This window comes from Pseudophryne corroboree, chromosome 4, assembly GCF_028390025.1.
Source record: "Pseudophryne corroboree isolate aPseCor3 chromosome 4, aPseCor3.hap2, whole genome shotgun sequence".
Taxonomy (NCBI): domain Eukaryota; kingdom Metazoa; phylum Chordata; class Amphibia; order Anura; family Myobatrachidae; genus Pseudophryne; species Pseudophryne corroboree.
This window is the reverse complement of record NC_086447.1, coordinates 280,420,979-280,441,293: the sequence shown is the minus strand read 5'-3', so window position 1 is coordinate 280,441,293 and position 20,315 is coordinate 280,420,979. Positions and strand designations below refer to the sequence as shown.

General features: G+C 46.7%; 1 protein-coding gene across 3 annotated transcripts in view; it reads right to left on the bottom strand.

The window, feature by feature from the left end:
* Window positions 1–20,315, bottom strand: part of LOC134909375 (otolin-1-like) — a 113,723-nt gene that overhangs the window by 67,823 nt on the left and 25,585 nt on the right. For all 3 annotated transcript variants that reach the window (XM_063916179.1, XM_063916180.1, XM_063916178.1), the window contains exon 2: window positions 16,349–16,714. In XM_063916179.1, coding sequence (XP_063772249.1) covers window positions 16,349–16,706 — 358 coding nt within the window. In that variant the 5' untranslated portion in view covers window positions 16,707–16,714. The remainder of the gene's footprint in view (window positions 1–16,348; window positions 16,715–20,315) is intronic.

The window sequence follows — 20,315 nt, the reverse complement described above, 5'->3', positions numbered from 1 at the left end:
GTAGCTCCAGCGATTTGTTGAAGATCTTGGTGAATATGGGGGCGAGCTGACCCACACATGCTCTCAGGGCAGATGGTGACACTCCGTCAGGACCCATAGCTTTCCTGGGTTTGGCCCTTTTGAACAGAGCCTCCACCTCTTCTTGGGCGACTTGCAGTGCCTGGAGTTGGCCATCGGGATTTGGGGCATCGTAGAGGTGATTGTTTGGGCCGCAGGGAACTTCTTTTGCGAACCTGCAATAAAAGTGGTTCAGCTCATCTGCTAGGTCTTGGTGCATGGTGATGGACTTCGATGTTTTCTTCTAGTTGGTTATGGATTGCATTCCTTTCCATACAGATACAGGGTCATCGGTGGAGAGATCGTTTGTCAGCTTGTCCGAGAACCGCTTTTTTGCTAGCCTGATTTCTTTAGTCAGAGAGTTCCTAGTTTGGTTGTATAGTGCTCTGTCACCACTGCTATAGGCCTCCTCTTTGGCCTGCCGAAGTTGCCTGAGCTGGGTGTTGAACCAGGGCTTGTTGTTGTTGTAAATGTGGTAAGTCTTGGTAGGTACACACATGTCCTCACAGTAGCTGATGTAGGATGTGACAGTGTCTGTCAGGTTGTTCAGGTCAGTTGCCAAGGCTTCGTAGACCTCCCATTCCGTGCAGACGAAGCAGGCCTGGAGATTCATCTTAGCCTTGTTGGTCCATTTCTTAGCAGTCTTGATGACAGGCTGAACAGCTCTCAGCTTCTGTGTATAGGTATGGAGTAGGTGGATGAGGCAGTGGTCAAATAGTCCAAGTGCAGCTAGCAGGATAGACCGGAAGGTAGATTTGAGGGTAGTGTTGCAGTGGTCAAGGGCGCCTTTACCTAGTGGGACACGGGACTTGTTGTTTGTAATTAGGTAGCTCCTTGCTAGGTTAGTTCTGTTGAAGTCGCCCAGCACTATAAGCAGAGAGTCTGGGTATTTTTGTTCTATGTTAGACATGCATAGGGCCAGGTGGTGCAGGGGTTGGTTCGCGCAGGTGAGGGGAGAGATGTACTCTCACACAAGTACAATTGAGGCAAATTCCCGGGGGGAATGGAAGGAGTTGCAGTTGATACTTAGCATCTCCAGGTGAAGGCTACATGATTTCTAGAAACAGATGCCACCACCTTTCGTTTTTCCTAAGAGAACCTTGGAGCGATCGGCCCTGAAGAGTCCGACGCCCGGCAGAGACATCGGCTTGTCCACAATATAGTCGTCCAGCCATGTCTCCGTAAAGCAGAGGATGGATGACCCTATAATGCCTGACCCTGCGCTTCACAGAAGGCGGGATGGTTCTTCAAACTTGTTTGCCAATGAGTGCACGTTCAAGAGCAGGATTGCGGGAAGTCTCTCCTCTGAGCCCAGGTCCTTCTACTATGGCCGACATGTGGGCCTCCGTCATTCTCTTTCCGGGGCCGCCAATCCACCTGCCAGTCACTGCCCGGGCTGCGGGGGGCCGTGACCGCTCGGTCAATCCACTTCAGCGTCCACGATGTCTGCATCCCTGCCACACAGGGCAGCGAGGGCAAAAAGGGATGCAACGGCCGCTGATCCGCCCACAGATGGACCTGAACGTGGGGTAAGCACCGCGGGAGCGCTCCAATTTAGGAGGACTTCCCTGCTGTATTTGGTCACCGGTGGGGTAGACAAGGGCAGGGAAAACCATGTCCCTAACTGAGATTGTATATTTTTCCTCTGTGTACTCCAGTTTCCTCCCACAGTCCAAAAATATACTGGTAGGTTAATTAGCTCTCAACAAAATGAACCCTAGTGTGTATGTGTGTGCCTGTACATGTGGTAGGGAATATAGATTGTAAGCTCTATTGGGGCAGGGACTGATGTGAATGGCCAAATATTCTCTGTAAAGTGCTGCAGAATATGTGTGCGCTATATACATAACTGGTAATATTATATACAGTTTGTGCTAACTAGGCAAGAATAATATAGTTCCACATGAAGTTAATGTGGAATATCAGGATTTCCCAAGTTAGCAGAGCATCAGCAGCAGGACTGAAGTGTCCAGTCCAGGTTTTGCCTCAATCAGTTGGCAGCCAGAAGCTAGGCTAATTATTTAACAGCGCCTGTAATCTTTAAATATGTGTTCAGTGAACAGAGACATTGCTTCTGATGGCAGTTAGTGCCCAGGCAATAGGTGAGAGTGTGGGGTTACGTTAGGAACCATTTGGAACATACTCTGCTTGTGACTACCAGTATCTGGACAGTTATCTGCTGTTGTGAGAACTACCTGTAAACCTGACCTGCAAATCCTGCATAATGTATGAAGCTGTATGATGCCTGAGGTGAAAATAAAAGTGTGTTGGACTTTACCACGTCTATGTGATTTCTGTCACAATATATATTAGAGATGAGCGGATTCGGTTCTCAGAGAACACCCCTGAACTTAGGGGATCTGAGGCAATCCCAGTCACAGCTGAGATCTCCCTGCCTGCCCCAGATCCCCAATCAAGGCAAAACCTCAGAATCCCACTGTTGGATCCTGAGGTTTGGCTCAAAAAGCAAAGTACCCATTATATTAATAGGAGACAGCTGATTGGCTGAGAGAGCCACCTGTCACAGCTCTCAGCCAATCAGCTTGTCCCCATTGATTATAGTGGGGCTAGATGGATGCCCCCACTGCGTGCGCAGCTGCCCGCACTGCCGACACCGCCACCCGCACCCCTTCACTGCAGACACTGCCGGCACCCCTGCGCTGAGGACACTGTCGGCACTGATGCACTTAGAACACCTTCGACAACCCTGCACTGCTGACACTGCCGACACCACCACACCGAGGACACAGCTGGCACCCTTGCACTGCCGACTCTGTCAGCACCACTACAATGAGGACACCGCTAACACCCCTGCACTGTAGACACTTCCAGCACCACCGCACTGAGGACACCACTGACACCCCTGCACTGCCGACACTGCTAGCACCACCACATTGAGGACACCACTGACACTCCTGCACTGCCGATACTGCTGGCACCACCGCACTGAGGACAGCGCTGGCACCCCTGCAATGCCCACACCACCACATAAAGGACACCACTGACACTACTGCACTGCCGACACTGCTTGCACCACCGCATTGAGGACACCCCTGACACCCCCCTGCACTGCGAACACTGCCAGCACCACCGCATTGAGGTCACCACTGACACCCCTGCACTGCCAACACTGCTGGCACCATCGCACTGAGGACACCGCTGGCACCCCTGCGCTGCCCACACCACCACATAAAGGACACCGCTGACACCCCTGCACTGCTGACACTGCTTGCACCACCGCATTGAGGACACCCCTGACACCCCCTGCACTGCCAACATTGCCGGCACCACCGCATTGAGGACACCACTGACACCCCTGCACTGCCAACACTGCTGGCACCATCGTACTGAGGACACCGCTGGCACCCCTGCACTGCCCACACCACCACATAAAGGACACCGTTGACACCCCTGCACTGCTGACACTGCTTGCGCCACCGCATTGAGGACACCCCTGACACCCCCCTGCACTGCCAACATTGCCGGCACCACCGCATTGAGGACACCACTGACACCCCTGCACTGCAAACACTGCTGGCACCATCGCACTGAGGACACCGCTGGCACCCCTGCATTGCCCACACCACCACATAAAGGACACAGCTGACACCCCTGCACTGCTGACACTGCTGGCACCACCGCATTGAGGACACCACTGGCACCCATACACTGCCGACACCACCGCATTGAGGACACCGCTGACACCCCTGCACTGCCGACACTACTGGCACCACCGTACTGAGGACACCGCTGCCATCCCTGCACTGCCAAAAACTGCCGGCACCACCGTACTGAGGACACCGCTGGCATCCCTGTACTGAGGACCCTCTGTCACAGTAAGTGCACTATTGGTGTATCTAACCTGCACTGTATCTGACCTGCACTGTAACCCATGCTGTATCTGACCCACACTGTATCCGACTCACATTGCATTTGACCTACACTAAAACACGCACTGTATCCTACACACACTGTATCCAACCCGCTTTGTATTTGACCCGCACTGTATCCAACCCACACTGTATTTGACCTGCGCTGTATCAAACCCACACTGTATCTGACCTGTGCTGTATCCAACCCACACTGTATTTGACCTGCGCTGTATCAAACCCACACTGTATCTGACCTGCGCTGTATCCAACCCACACTGTATTTGACCAGCACTGTAACCTGCACTTTATCCAGCCCACACTGTATCTGACCCACAATATATACAACTCACAGTATATGCGACCCGTACTGTATCTGACCTTGCACTGTAGCCAACTCTCATTCTATGCGACACGCACTGTATCCAATCTGCACTGTAGCCTACACTGTATCCATCCCACACTGTATCCAACCCGCACTCTGACCTTCACTGTGTTTGACCCAAACTGTATCCCGCACTGTATCTGACCTGCACTGTATCTCGCAATGTATCCGACCTTGCACTGTAGCCAACGCGCACTATATCCAACCCGCACTCTGACCTGCACTGTATCCAACCCACATTGTATCCGACCCAAACTGTGTCCAACCCACACTGTATCCGACCCACACTGAATGCGATCTGCAAAATATACAAACCCGCAATGAATTCCACCTACACTGATCCGACCTGCCCTGTATCTACTTGCACTGTATCTGACCCACACTGTAACCTGCATTGTATCCGACCTGCTTTGTATCCAACCTGCACTGTAACCCGCACTGTGTCTGGCCTGTACTGTATCCGACCAGCACTGTAACCTGGTCAATATTTACCTGTGTGTCCCAAAGTATTCTACACTGTACTACACAGGTACGGAATGCTGTTTTTTGTGATTGGGGACATTTGGGGTATGCTGCTCAACAAAAAGGCTGATTGATCGGGGCTTTACATGGGCACAGAGTGCCAGTCATCAGCGACCCAGGGCCCCCAGGAGGGAGGTACAGACTGGGCACTGAGAATAGGCATATGTTGGGGGCATGTGCACTTGTGTAGAGGGCATCAATGTCTTCTGTTGCTATTTTACACATGGTTTCGGGGGGGGTTTTCTTTGCTGTTTGGTAACTACTTTAAAGCAATGATATTGTACATACGATTCTCAGAAAATGTCTGTGTTGGATTGTTTTATATTGAGGGTACTTGTGAGTTGGTTTGATTGGTTATTGCAGAAATAATTGCTGTGTGCTGTGCCGCTGCTCTGCTGCTTAGTTTAGCCAGCCAGGCTTTGGCCTATGTTGGTGAACAATATTGTGAGGTGTGAGGTGGTCAAAATTGACTGGAAATGAGTGGAAATGAATGTTATAGAGGTGAATAATATTGTAGTAACAAAAACACCCCCAAGTTCTGTTATATTAGCTGTTTTGATAAAAAAAAATAATTAAATAATCCAGATCCAAAACCAACAAGGGTGGTTTTGGCAAAACCAATCAGGATCCAAAACGTGAAGGAGATCCAGATCCAAAACCGAAACACAAAATCCGAAAATTTGGCCCGGTGCACACCCCTAATATATATACTGTTTTGTATTGACTTCATTTGGAAATACTCCACCCTTTTACTTCTTGAACCAGAATGCTAAAGTGATAACTATATGTTTAATCATGTTTTGACATCAGTTCATCCTTCTAATATTTATCCGATTGTACTGCAGTACTAGAACTCCCTAAAATAAAACTCACATCAACATTTACATGTGTTTGAAAAACAGCATACAGTATTATAAAAATGTTTTTATGACAGGTGATATTCCTATGTTATAAGCATCTGACAATGCAGTGCAATCAAGGACACTGGTTTTTTGCTCATTATTTTCTAAGTAGCATTTTGGCACCTGCTGTTCTGTAGTCAGAAACAGAGGAGCCACAGGAAAAACTGTTAAGTGCTTAGATCCCAAGGCTCTACAAAGTTGAAGGAGCAGAGCTGTGAAAATGTAATATGGAACCAGGAATGCAGCTTAAGCAAAGCGGATTCTGCAGGATAGTTGCAATGAAAATATAACAGTGTACCAGTTAAAGTCATAGTGCAATTTAAAAAGCAAATAGGAGTTTCAGAAATGTGTTTTCTTCACCAATGATAAAGGAGCTGAACGTTTAAGCAGGTCACTTGTGAAATTGAATTTCTGACAGTTGAACTGTTAAAATAGACACCGGTGTATCAAGATTTCCCTTACATAAATTCTATTTGATTTATATTAATCAAAACCAAATGCCTAGTTAGACAGTTGATAATTTAGCCAATATGTGTACAAGTCGTGAGAGTGTTGTGTACAATTAGTAAGAGTGTGTAGAACAATTTCCTCTTTCTACAACACACATAATATATGTGATGCCAACATTTACATGTCATGTTAACATATGTATAATTCATTACCTGTTTATTTTTACAGTATACATGGTCAAGGATGCCTTCAGAGACTGGAAATTAGAGATGAGCGGGTTCGGTTCCTCGGAATCCGAACCCGCCCGAACTTCATGTTTTTTTTCACGGGTCCGAGCGACTCGGATCTTCCCGCCTTGCTCGGTTAACCCGAGCGCGCCCGAACGTCATCATGACGCTGTCGGATTCTCGCGAGACTCGGATTCTATATAAGGAGCCACGCGTCGCCGCCATTTTCACACGTGCATTGAGATTGATAGGGAGAGGACGTGGCTGGCGTCCTCTCCATTTAGATTGGAAGAGAGAGAGTGAGATTGATTTGAGACAGAGACACTTGATTTACTGGAGCTTAGGAGTACTGTAGAGAGTGCAGAGTTTAGTAGTGACTGACCACAGTGACCACCAGACAGTGCAGTTTTATTTAATATAATCCGTTCTCTGCCTGAAAAAAACGATACACAGTGACTCAGTCACATACCATATCTGTGTGCACTGCTCAGCCCAGTGTGCTGCATCATCTATGTATATATCTGACTGTGCTCACACAGCTTATAATTGTGGGGGAGACTGGGGAGCAGTGCCAGTTATAGGTTATAGCAGGAGCCAGGAGTACATATTATTAAAATTAAACAGTGCACACTTTTGCTGCAGGAGTGCCACTGCCAGTGTGACTGACCAGTGACCTGACCACACTGACCACCAGTATAGTTAGTAGTATACTATATTGTGATTGCCTGAAAAAGTTAAACACTCGTCGTGTGACTTGTGTGGTGTTTTTTTTTTTATTCTATAAAAAACTCATTCTGCTGACAGACAGTGTCCAGCAGGTCCGTCATTATATAATATATACCTGTCCGGCTGCAGTAGTGATATATATATATTTTTTATATCATTATTTATCATCCAGTCGCAGCAGACACAGTACGGTAGTTCACGGCTGTAGCTACCTCTGTGTCGGCACTCGGCAGTCCATCCATAATTGTATACCACCTACCCGTGGTTTTTTTTTCTTTCTTCTTTATACATACATACTACATCTCTTTATCAACCAGTCTATATTAGCAGCAGACACAGTACAGTAGTCCACGGCTGTAGCTACCTCTGTGTCGGCACTCGGCAGTCCATCCATAATTGTATAACACCTACCCGTGGTTTTTTTTTCTTTCTTCTTTATACATACATACTACATCTCTTTATCAACCAGTCTATATTAGCAGCAGACACAGTACAGTACGGTAGTCCACGGCTGTAGCTACCTCTGTGTCGGCACTCGGCAGTCCGTCCATAATTGTATACCACCTACCCGTGGTTTTTTTTTCTTTCTTCTTTATACATACATACTACATCTCTTTATCAACCAGTCTATATTAGCAGCAGACACAGTACAGTAGTCCACGGCTGTAGCTACCTCTGTGTCGGCACTCGGCAGTCCATCCATAATTGTATACCACCTACCCGTGGTTTTTTTTTCTTTCTTCTTTATACATACATACTACATCTCTTTATCAACCAGTCTATATTAGCAGCAGACACAGTACAGTACGGTAGTCCACGGCTGTAGCTACCTCTGTGTCGGCACTCGGCAGTCCGTCCATAATTGTATACCACCTACCCGTGGTTTTTTTTTCTTTCTTCTTTATACATACATACTACATCTCTTTATCAACCAGTCTATATTAGCAGCAGACACAGTACAGTAGTCCACGGCTGTAGCTACCTCTGTGTCGGCACTCGGCAGTCCATCCATAATTGTATACCACCTACCCGTGGTTTTTTTTTCTTTCTTCTTTATACATACATACTACATCTCTTTATCAACCAGTCTATATTAGCAGCAGACACAGTACAGTACGGTAGACCACGGCTGTAGCTACCTCTGTGTCGGCACTCGGCAGTCCGTCCATAATTGTATACCACCTACCCGTGGTTTTTTTTTCTTTCTTCTTTATACATACATACTACATCTCTTTATCAACCAGTCTATATTAGCAGCAGACACAGTACAGTAGTCCACGGCTGTAGCTACCTCTGTGTCGGCACTCGGCAGTCCATCCATAATTGTATACCACCTACCCGTGGTTTTTTTTTTCTTTCTTCTTTATACATACTACATCTCATTATCAACCAGTCTATATTAGCAGCAGACACAGTATGGTAGTCCACGGCTGTAGCTACCTCTGTGTCGGCACTCGGCAGTCCGTCCATAATTGTATACCACCTACCCGTGGTTTTTTTTTCTTTCTTCTTTATACATACTACATCTCATTATCAACCAGTCTATATTAGCAGCAGACACAGTACGGTAGTCCACGGCTGTAGCTACCTCTGTGTCGGCACTCGGCAGTCCATCCATAATTGTATACCACCTACCCGTGGTTTTTTTTTCTTTCTTCTTTATACATACTACATCTCATTATCATCCAGTCTATATTAGCAGCAGACACAGTACAGTACGGTAGTCCACGGCTGTAGCTACCTCTGTGTCGGCACTCGGCAGTCCGTCCATAATTGTATACCACCTACCCGTGGTTTTTTTTTCTTTCTTCTTTATACATACTACATCTCATTATCAACCAGTCTATATTAGCAGCAGACACAGTACGGTAGTCCACGGCTGTAGCTACCTCTGTGTCGGCACTCGGCAGTCCATCCATAATTGTATACCACCTACCCGTGGTTTTTTTTTCTTTCTTCTTTATACATACATACTACATCTCTTTATCAACCAGTCTATATTAGCAGCAGACTCAGTACAGTAGTCCACGGCTGTAGCTACCTCTGTGTCGGCACTCGGCAGTCCATCCATAATTGTATACCACCTACCCGTGGTTTTTTTTTCTTTCTTCTTTATACATACATACTACATCTCATTATCATCCAGTCTATATTAGCAGCAGACACAGTACAGTACAATAGTACACGGCTGTAGCTACCTCTGTGTCGGCACTCGGCAGTCCATCCATAATTGTATACTAGTATCCATCCATCTCCATTGTTTACCTGAGGTGCCTTTTAGTTGTGCCTATTAAAATATGGAGAACAAAAATGTTGAGGTTCCAAAATTAGGGAAAGATCAAGATCCACTTCCACCTCGTGCTGAAGCTGCTGCCACTAGTCATGGCCGAGACGATGAAATGCCAGCAACGTCGTCTGCCAAGGCCGATGCCCAATGTCATAGTACAGAGCATGTCAAATCCAAAACACCAAATATCAGTAAAAAAAAGGACTCCAAAACCTAAAATAAAATTGTCGGAGGAGAAGCGTAAACTTGCCAATATGCCATTTACCACACGGAGTGGCAAGGAACGGCTGAGGCCCTGGCCTATGTTCATGGCTAGTGGTTCAGCTTCACATGAGGATGGAAGCACTCAGCCTCTCGCTAGAAAACTGAAAAGACTCAAGCTGGCAAAAGCACCGCAAAGAACTGTGCGTTCTTCGAAATCCCAAATCCACAAGGAGAGTCCAATTGTGTCGGTTGCGATGCCTGACCTTCCCAACACTGGACGTGAAGAGCATGCGCCTTCCACAATTTGCACACCCCCTGCAAGTGCTGGAAGGAGCACCCGCAGTCCAGTTCCTGATAGTCAGATTGAAGATGTCAGTGTTGAAGTACACCAGGATGAGGAGGATATGGGTGTTGCTGGCGCTGGGGAGGAAATTGACCAGGAGGATTCTGATGGTGAGGTGGTTTGTTTAAGTCAGGCACCCGGGGAGACACCTGTTGTCCGTGGGAGGAATATGGCCGTTGACATGCCTGGTGAAAATACCAAAAAAATCAGCTTTTCGGTGTGGAAGTATTTCACCAGAAATGCGGACAACATTTGTCAAGCCGTGTGTTCCCTTTGTCAAGCTGTAATAAGTAGGGGTAAGGACGTTAACCACCTCGGAACATCCTCCCTTATACGTCACCTGCAGCGCATTCATAATAAGTCAGTGACAAGTTCAAAAACTTTGGGCGACAGCGGAAGCAGTCCACTGACCAGTAAATCCCTTCCTCTTGTAACCAAGCTCACGCAAACCACCCCACCAACTCCCTCAGTGTCAATTTCCTCCTTCCCCAGGAATGCCAATAGTCCTGCAGGCCATGTCACTGGCAATTCTGACGAGTCCTCTCCTGCCTGGGATTCCTCCGATGCATCCTTGCGTGTAACGCCTACTGCTGCTGGCGCTGCTGTTGTTGCTGCTGGGAGTCGATGGTCATCCCAGAGGGGAAGTCGTAAGCCCACTTGTACTACTTCCAGTAAGCAATTGACTGTCCAACAGTCCTTTGCGAGGAAGATGAAATATCACAGCAGTCATCCTGCTGCAAAGCGGATAACTGAGGCCTTGACAACTATGTTGGTGTTAGACGTGCGTCCGGTATCCGCCGTTAGTTCACAGGGAACTAGACAATTTATTGAGGCAGTGTGCCCCCGTTACCAAATACCATCTAGGTTCCACTTCTGTAGGCAGGCGATACCGAGAATGTACACGGACGTCAGAAAAAGACTCACCAGTGTCCTAAAAAATGAAGTTGTACCCAATGTCCACTTAACCACGGACATGTGGACAAGTGGAGCAGGGCAGGGTCAGGACTATATGACTGTGACAGCCCACTGGGTAGATGTATGGACTCCCGCCGCAAGAACAGCAGCGGCGGCACCAGTAGCAGCATCTCGCAAACGCCAACTCTTTCCTAGGCAGGCTACGCTTTGTATCACCGCTTTCCAGAATACGCACACAGCTAAAAACCTCTTACGGCAACTGAGGAAGATCATCGCAGAATGGCTTACCCCAATTGGACTCTCCTGTGGATTTGTGGCATCGGACAACGCCAGCAATATTGTGTGTGCATTAAATATGGGCAAATTCCAGCACGTCCCATGTTTTGCACATACCTTGAATTTGGTGGTGCAGAATTTTTTAAAAAACGACAGGGGCGTGCAAGAGATGCTGTCGGTGGCCAGAAGAATTGCGGGACACTTTCGGCGTACAGGCACCACGTACAGAAGACTGGAGCACCACCAAAAACTACTGAACCTGCCCTGCCATCATCTGAAGCAAGAAGTGGTAACGAGGTGGAATTCAACCCTCTATATGCTTCAGAGGTTGGAGGAGCAGCAAAAGGCCATTCAAGCCTATACAATTGAGCACGATATAGGAGGTGGAATGCACCTGTCTCAAGTGCAGTGGAGAATGATTTCAACGTTGTGCAAGGTTCTGATGCCCTTTGAACTTGCCACACGTGAAGTCAGTTCAGACACTGCCAGCCTGAGTCAGGTCATTCCCCTCATCAGGCTTTTGCAGAAGAAGCTGGAGACATTGAAGGAGGAGCTAACACGGAGCGATTCCGCTAGGCATGTGGGACTTGTGGATGGAGCCCTTAATTCGCTTAACAAGGATTCACGGGTGGTCAATCTGTTGAAATCAGAGCACTACATTTTGGCCACCGTGCTCGATCCTAGATTTAAAACCTACCTTGGATCTCTCTTTCCGGCAGACACAAGTCTGCTGGGGTTCAAAGACCTGCTGGTGAGAAAATTGTCAAGTCAAGCGGAACGCGACCTGTCAACATCTCCTCCTTCACATTCTCCCGCAACTGGGGGTGCGAGGAAAAGGCTCAGAATTCCGAGCCCACCCGCTGGCGGTGATGCAGGGCAGTCTGGAGCGACTGCTGATGCTGACATCTGGTCCGGACTGAAGGACCTGACAACGATTACGGACATGTCGTCTACTGTCACTGCATATGATTCTCTCAACATTGAAAGAATGGTGGAGGATTATATGAGTGACCGCATCCAAGTAGGCACGTCACACAGTCCGTACTTATACTGGCAGGAAAAAGAGGCAATTTGGAGGCCCTTGCACAAACTAGCTTTATTCTACCTAAGTTGCCCTCCCACAAGTGTGTACTCCGAAAGAGTGTTTAGTGCCGCCGCTCACCTTGTCAGCAATCGGCGTACGAGGTTACATCCAGAAAATGTGGAGAAGATGATGTTCATTAAAATGAATTATAATCAATTCCTCCGCGGAGACATTGACCAGCAGCAATTGCCTCCACAAAGTACACAGGGAGCTGAGATGGTGGATTCCAGTGGGGACGAATTGATAATCTGTGAGGAGGGGGATGTACACGGTGATATATCGGAGGATGATGATGCGGTGGACATCTTGCCTCTGTAGAGCCAGTTTGTGCAAGGAGAGATTAATTGCTTCTTTTTGGGGGGGGTCCAAACCAACCCGTCATATCAGTCACAGTCGTGTGGCAGACCCTGTCACTGAAATGATGGGTTGGTTAAAGTGTGCATGTCCTGTTTATACAACATAAGGGTGGGTGGGAGGGCCCAAGGACAATTCCATCTTGCACCTCTTTTTTCTTTTATTTTTCTTTGCGTCATGTGCTGTTTGGGGAGGGTTTTTTGGAAGGGCCATCCTGCGTGACACTGCAGTGCCACTCCTAGATGGGCCCGGTGTTTGTGTCGGCCACTAGGGTCGCTTATCTTACTCACACAGTCAGCTACCTCATTGCGCCTCTTTTTTTCTTTGCGTCATGTGCTGTTTGGGGAGGGTTTTTTGGAAGGGCCATCCTGCGTGACACTGCAGTGCCACTCCTAGATGGGCCCGGTGTTTGTGTCGGCCACTAGGGTCGCTTATCTTACTCACACAGTCAGCTACCTCATTGCGCCTCTTTTTTTCTTTGCGTCATGTGCTGTTTGGGGAGGGTTTTTTGGAAGGGCCATCCTGCGTGACACTGCAGTGCCACTCCTAGATGGGCCCGGTGTTTGTGTCGGCCACTAGGGTCGCTTATCTTACTCACACAGTCAGCTACCTCATTGCGCCTCTTTTTTTCTTTGCGTCATGTGCTGTTTGGGGAGTGTTTTTTGGAAGGGCCATCCTGCGTGACACTGCAGTGCCACTCCTAGATGGGCCCGGTGTTTGTGTCGGCCACTAGGGTCGCTTATCTTACTCACACAGTCAGCTACCTCATTGCGCCTCTTTTTTTCTTTGCGTCATGTGCTGTTTGGGGAGGGTTTTTTGGAAGGGCCATCCTGCGTGACACTGCAGTGCCACTCCTAGATGGGCCCGGTGTTTGTGTCGGCCACTAGGGTCGCTTATCTTACTCACACAGTCAGCTACCTCATTGCGCCTCTTTTTTTCTTTGCGTCATGTGCTGTTTGGGGAGGGTTTTTTGGAAGGGCCATCCTGCGTGACACTGCAGTGCCACTCCTAGATGGGCCCGGTGTTTGTGTCGGCCACTAGGGTCGCTTATCTTACTCACACAGTCAGCTACCTCATTGCGCCTCTTTTTTTCTTTGCCTCATGTGCTGTTTGGGGATGGTTTTTTGGAAGGGCCATCCTGCGTGACACTGCAGTGCCACTCCTAGATGGGCCCGGTGTTTGTGTCGGCCACTAGGGTCGCTTATCTTACTCACACAGTCAGCTACCTCATTGCGCCTCTTTTTTTCTTTGCGTCATGTGCTGTTTGGGGAGGGTTTTTTGGAAGGGACATCCTGCGTGACACTGCAGTGCCACTCCTAGATGGGCCCGGTGTTTGTGTCGGCCACTAGGGTCGCTTATCTTACTCACACAGCTACCTCATTGCGCCTCTTTTTTTCTTTGCGTCATGTGCTGTTTGGGGAGGGTTTTTTGGAAGGGACATCCTGCGTGACACTGCAGTGCCACTCCTAGATGGGCCCGGTGTTTGTGTCGGCCACTAGGGTCGCTTATCTTACTCACACAGCGACCTCGGTGCAAATTTTAGGACTAAAAATAATATTGTGAGGTGTGAGGTATTCAGAATAGACTGAAAATGAGTGTAAATTATGGTTTTTGAGGTTAATAATACTTTGGGATCAAAATGACCCCCAAATTCTATGATTTAAGCTGTTTTTTAGTGTTTTTTGTAAAAAAACACCCGAATCCAAAACACACCCGAATCCGACAAAAAAAATTCGGTGAGGTTTTGCCAAAACGCGGTCGAACCCAAAACACGGCCGCGGAACCGAACCCAAAACCAAAACACAAAACCCGAAAAATTTCCGGCGCTCATCTCTACGGAAATATCATAACAGTTGAAGGATAGTGTCATAAAGAGATTTTATCTTTCATATGGAAAAGTTTTCCATTTAGTTGCTGTAATGTGACACTTCACAGAAAATGTTTGGCTTGGTGGCTGTGGAACTTTTTATGGGAAAGACTTGGTCTGTTTGTCTCCAGCTTAATATACTGCTACTTAACTAAGGTGATGATTGTGGAAATGTTTAACAAAAGCTTTGCACAGAGCAAGGCGCACCAGAACAATCTGCTGGCAGGGGTGTAGCAAGGGTGGCTCCGGTGGAGCATGAGCTCCGAGCGCTGGAAAAGATAGAGGGTGTGCCAGCGCCTGCCCCACCTCTCTCTGCCCTCTATACAGCGGGTCACTGTACAGGCAGTGGCAGAGCAGGAGGAGGAGAAGCAGAGCGACGCACACTGACTTAAATTCAGAAACTAGGTAGGGAACAGGGCAGGCCAGAGGCGACAGCAGGAAACACTGACAGCCAGCACATGACGGAGCTCTGCTGCCCTCTTTATATATCTTACTTTCTGCTTGTAGCTGTGCAGCAGGGTTACTTCTGTCCTGCTACACCACTCTCTGCCCCAGCAGGTTCAGCACCTCTTTCTGCTCTGGCTGCTGCAGCACCTCTCTCTATCACAGCTACTGCAGCACCTCTTTCTGCCCCAGCTGCTGCAGCACCTCTCTCTGCCCTTGCTGGTGCAGCACCTCTCTCTATCCCAGCTGCTGCAGCACCTCTTTCTGCCCCAGCTGCTGCAGCACCTATCTCTGCCCCGGCTGCTGCAGCACATCCTTCTGCCCTGGTTTCTGCAGCACCTCTCTCTGCTCCAGCTGCTACAGCACCTCTCTCTACATTGATGCTGCAGCACCTCTCTCTGTCCCATCCACTGCTACAGCACCTCTCTCTGTCCCGGCCACTGCTACAGCACCTCTCTCTGTCCAGGCCACTGCTGCAGCACCTCTCTCTGCATTAGAAGCTGCAGAGTAACATGTATACATGGCTCTTCTGTGGTGTAATGTGTATAAACAGCTCTACTGTGGTGTAACGTGTATAAGCGGCTCAACTGTGGCATAACATGCATGTAATGTGTATAAGGTGCTCTAGTGTGTGGCGTAATGTGTATAAGAGGCTCTACTGTGTGGCGTAACGTGAATAACGGACACTACAGTGGTGTAATGTGAATAACGGACAATACTGTGGGGTGTAATCTGAATTGGTACTATTCTGTGACCATGCCCGTTTCCCATGAAGCCACACCCCCATATTTTTGTCGCACGCCACTGTCACTAATTTAAACATGGGGGCACCAAAATTAAACTTATGCCCGAGATCCACAAGGTCTACAACCGGCCATGGCCAATTTAGGATTTTTAAATATTTTGTCTTGTAACATGCACCTAATTCAGTAGAGGAGAGGGGGCTCCGAAACATACACTTGCTCTGGGCACCATGGCACTCAGATGTGTATACATACACCTTTTCTATTTTACTCAATTTGGCACGCCATGCATAGCACGAATAAGCTCTTTTCTATGAGTAGCGAGTGAATGAATTTTAACATTTTTTGTTTGCAATAACAGAATATGTATAAAGTAAAAGTAACACATTAAAGAAGCAAATTAAGAAAAATCACAAATCATGCCAAAATTATGTCTATGGCATTCCAAGCCGTGCCATACATGGCAGGAAAATGGAAAGGTGTATGTGGACACATCTGTAGCTACATCTCTGCCTGCTAGCTATGGCAATTTTCTAAACTGTACTACAACATTGCATGCCTGAACTTAAGCGGCTACTAAATACCACAACATCTTTATCCTGTGCACAATTTTCATAAATGTCCACAGTTTTATATGATAGATCTATTCTATAGTGGAACAAATAGTTCCCTCTATTAGCAGACTTGATTTACCTAGTGGTCCCATAGGTCCTGGATCGCCCTTTGGCCCCGGGAGAGGGGTACAGCAGTCGCAGCAGTTAAAGAAAAAATCAGCTGTTTCAAGAGTGAAATTGTCAAAAGGGTAAAGGGTAGTGGCAGTTCTGAAATCAGGGCTTAAAGTGGCAGGCTCAGTGGTGGTGTCACTTGTTTCAGCTAAGTCAGTGAAAACAGTCTCCTCTGTTGGTGGAGCAACTGAAGTCTGGAAAGCATTCCCGATCTCCATGTTATACACTTTCTTAGTGTACTTTATCGGCTGAGTCGTTTTTGCTTCCAAGTAAACGGTAGCAACAACAGTTATAAAAGTAGCTGTGGGCCAAGATAAGGTTCCCATTCTTGTATCTGTGGAAAAAAGAAATGAATGCATTATTCATGCCAAGCTTCTATATTTCACTGGGTTTCCTGTTAACAATATGGTATTATGGAAACTAGATTTAAAATGTGTATACAATATGCAAGGTCTTTGTGCCAATCCTGTCTGTGATCTCCTGCCTGACACTTCCATCTAGACCGCTTATTGTGCGACGGGATTTATAGTGCTGAGAAGCGAGGCCAATGTAGGCAAATGTGTCAATTTAGAATTACAGTAATGCTGAAAATGTACCCGACTCTACCATTAAACCTCTGACTGAAAGACTGCTTTTAAATCTAAACACTACATACACACTAAAACTTACATCACAGGAAAGAAACAGGTTCACAGTTTACAAACACCTTTAGTAAGCAGTAATATTTTAACTCTTGGTGCTGCTTTAGTTTATAAACCGTAAGGATAGATTCATCTAATCAGCGAAAACAACATTTAAAAGAAAAGTATAGTATTTTGCTACTTGTTAAGCCTAAAGCTGCATACACACCGTGCGATTTTCCATGCAATATGGACTATACAGTCCATATCGCAGGAAAATATAGTGCATATCGCACCGTGTGTATACAGCTTGCGATGCCGATGCGTGGTCCCGCAGGGTCAGCATCGCAAGAAAAAATAGACTGTGCAGCAGCCCAACATTAACTGTATCTGTGGTGCTGGGCTCCGGCCACATCGCATACCTCCCAACATTTGAGTATGGAGAAGCGGGACTCCTGCGCTCGCATAGCGCGTGCCTGGAAAAGGGTGTGTGCTAAATGAAAGGGCGTGGCCTCACGGCAGTGCCGCAATTGCAAGTCACACGCCCTTTTACCGTCACTAAAGGGGGTATAAGCCGCTAGCATGCCCCCAGTCCATCTGTCTTCAGTGAATAGACGCTGTGTGAGTGTGCGCACAGCATCTGATCACCGCTGCTCTGCTAAGCAGAGTTGCGAGTGCAGGAGCCTCCCAACTGCCCCCCCCCCCCCACACACACACACACACACACTACAGGACACTGCGGCCCGTAGGTGGGACAGTCCCAAAAAACGGGATTGTCCTGCGAAAATCGGGACAGTTGGAAGGTATGACATTGCATAGTCAATGTCAGGTGCTATAGACATCGCACCGTGTGTATGCACCTTTAGTTATATTCCACCAGGATTATGGAGTCAATCAGGGCTCTGTTGGATGGTAACATCTACCATTTATAAAGTACTAGTGTTGAATAAATAAATATTATTATTATTATTATTATTATTATTATTATTATTATAATATTGCTGTAAGTGTAGTTTTACTGGGTGGAATGTAATAGGTTGTGAGAATCAGGAAGTGAGAGATTTTGTGAGAGTTGTCCTGTTTTGTTTTTTTTAAGTGGCAATCAGTTACATGTCAAAACCAGGTTGATTTTGCCATGTAAATGGTTGCCAAAACACAGGACAACTCTCACAAAATCTCTCACTTCCTGATTCTCACACCCTATTATGTTCACCCTATGGTACTGTTCTAAACAAGTTTGCAGTATAGAAGCAAGGCTCAGGCTTCTTTCCATGTTATGTATGCTTTCTCTGTCAACCTGGAGATCAAAGTTATTCCCATGAGGGATCCACATAGAAAGACGGACAGGAATATTTTAACTCTGATGACATTTTCCAAGAACTAGTGAAACAAGAAACTATAGAGCAAAAACTGTATACCCTACTAGAAAATAAAAAGGTTGTCAAGTTTCTGATGACTAAAATTTATTGGGTGCTCATTTCATCAGGCAACTTTTACAACATTCTTTGATTTACTGTAGTTTTCTAACTTATGTGCCTTTAGTTATAGTATGCATATAAATCATTAAGTAGAGGTGTTTATTTTTGTTGACCACTTTGCTGTGATCTCTGTATTGTATTCAGTTCAGCCTTATGTCACATTCCAGGCAACGGAAATAACCACCTCCATCTGCTGATTTAAATGAAAAGCACATTAGGAAGCTAAAAATAAAATACTCATACAAGACAACAAATTAAAGTCATCTTAATTAAACATTTTTAAAACATTTTGTCTAAGTGCTGGATCACCAGTAGGATACCCTCTGTCATGAGCAGTCCATGCTTTTAGCAATACTGTCTAGAACCCGTCCTCTTTCCATGAGCTTCCTATTCAGGTGAAGGGTAATGTCATAGACCTTGCCAATGCTGTTGGGAGTTTAAAAAAAAAGTCTACCTAAGCAGGAGAGAGGATGTCCTGTTGTCATCATGCAATGCAGTTCCCACCATGCAGTAAACAGAAGCATGGGGCAGAGTCCTTACTGACAATCAGAGATGAGCGGGTATGGTTCCCTGAGAACCGGACCCACCTGAACTTCATGATCTGAGTCCGAATCCAAGTTCAGCCCAGGGTTTCCAATCTAAGTCGGATCCCAAAGCTAGGCAAAATGTCATTATCCCGCTATCAGATTCTTATGGGGTTTTGGATTCTATAAAGGTCCTGGTGATCTCCGCCATTTTGATGGTTTGTGGGGCTGTTGGCTGCTGTAGGGCTAGTGTATCAGTTCGGGGGTGCTCTTTCTGTCGTCTGGTGGTGTATCTGACAAGGGGTGATCTGTCCATAATCCATATACATCCAGGGGCTCTGTCCCAGTATACTGTGTGTACACCCAAGGGCTGGTGTATCCTATCAGTCCAGGGGTGCTCTGCCTGTCGTCTGGTGTATCTGACAAGTGATGATCTGTTCATATACATCCAGGGGCTCTGCCCCAGTGTTAAAACCCAGTATACTGTGTGTACATCCATGGGCTGGTGTGTCTTATCAGTATCAATCCAGGGGTGCACTGTCTGTCGTCTGGTGTATCTGACAAGGGGTGCTCTCTCCACCTAGGGGTGATCTGTCCATCCATCCCGAGGCTCCGGCCCCAGTGTAAAATTAAAATAATAAAAGCTAAAAAGCCTAAAATATAATTTTAAATAGAATGTTTTTGTTTGTGCTGTACCCCAGTGTACTATACAATTTTTTATTGTATTTTCATAAGTACTGTGACACTGCTGGGCAGACCACAGTATATTATTGTTTCCTACTCATACATGTATTGTGCAACACTGTTGGTGAAATTAAACCGCAGCATTTGATTACTATTCCTGACTCAAATACGTATTGTGCAACACTGTGGGTGAAGGTGGTACCACAGTAATATATGTTCATACTCATACACGTATTGTGGGACACTGTCGGTGAAATTAAACCACAGTGTTTGATTACTATTTCTGACTCATACACGTATTGTGCGACACTGCCAATGAAGGTGGTACCACAGTAATATATTGTCATACTCATACACGTATTGTGCAACACTGTGGGTGAAGGTGGTATCACAGTAATATATTTTTGTACTCATCTCAAACACGTATTGTGCGACTCTGTTGGTGGAATTAAACTGCAGCGTTTGATTACTATTCCTGACTCATTCACATATTGTGCTACACTGTGGGTGAAGGTGGTACCACAGTATATATTTTTGTACTCATCTCAATATGTATTGTGCAACACTGTTGGTGAAATTAACCTGCAGCGTTGGATGACTATTCCTGACTCAAATACGTATTGTGCGAC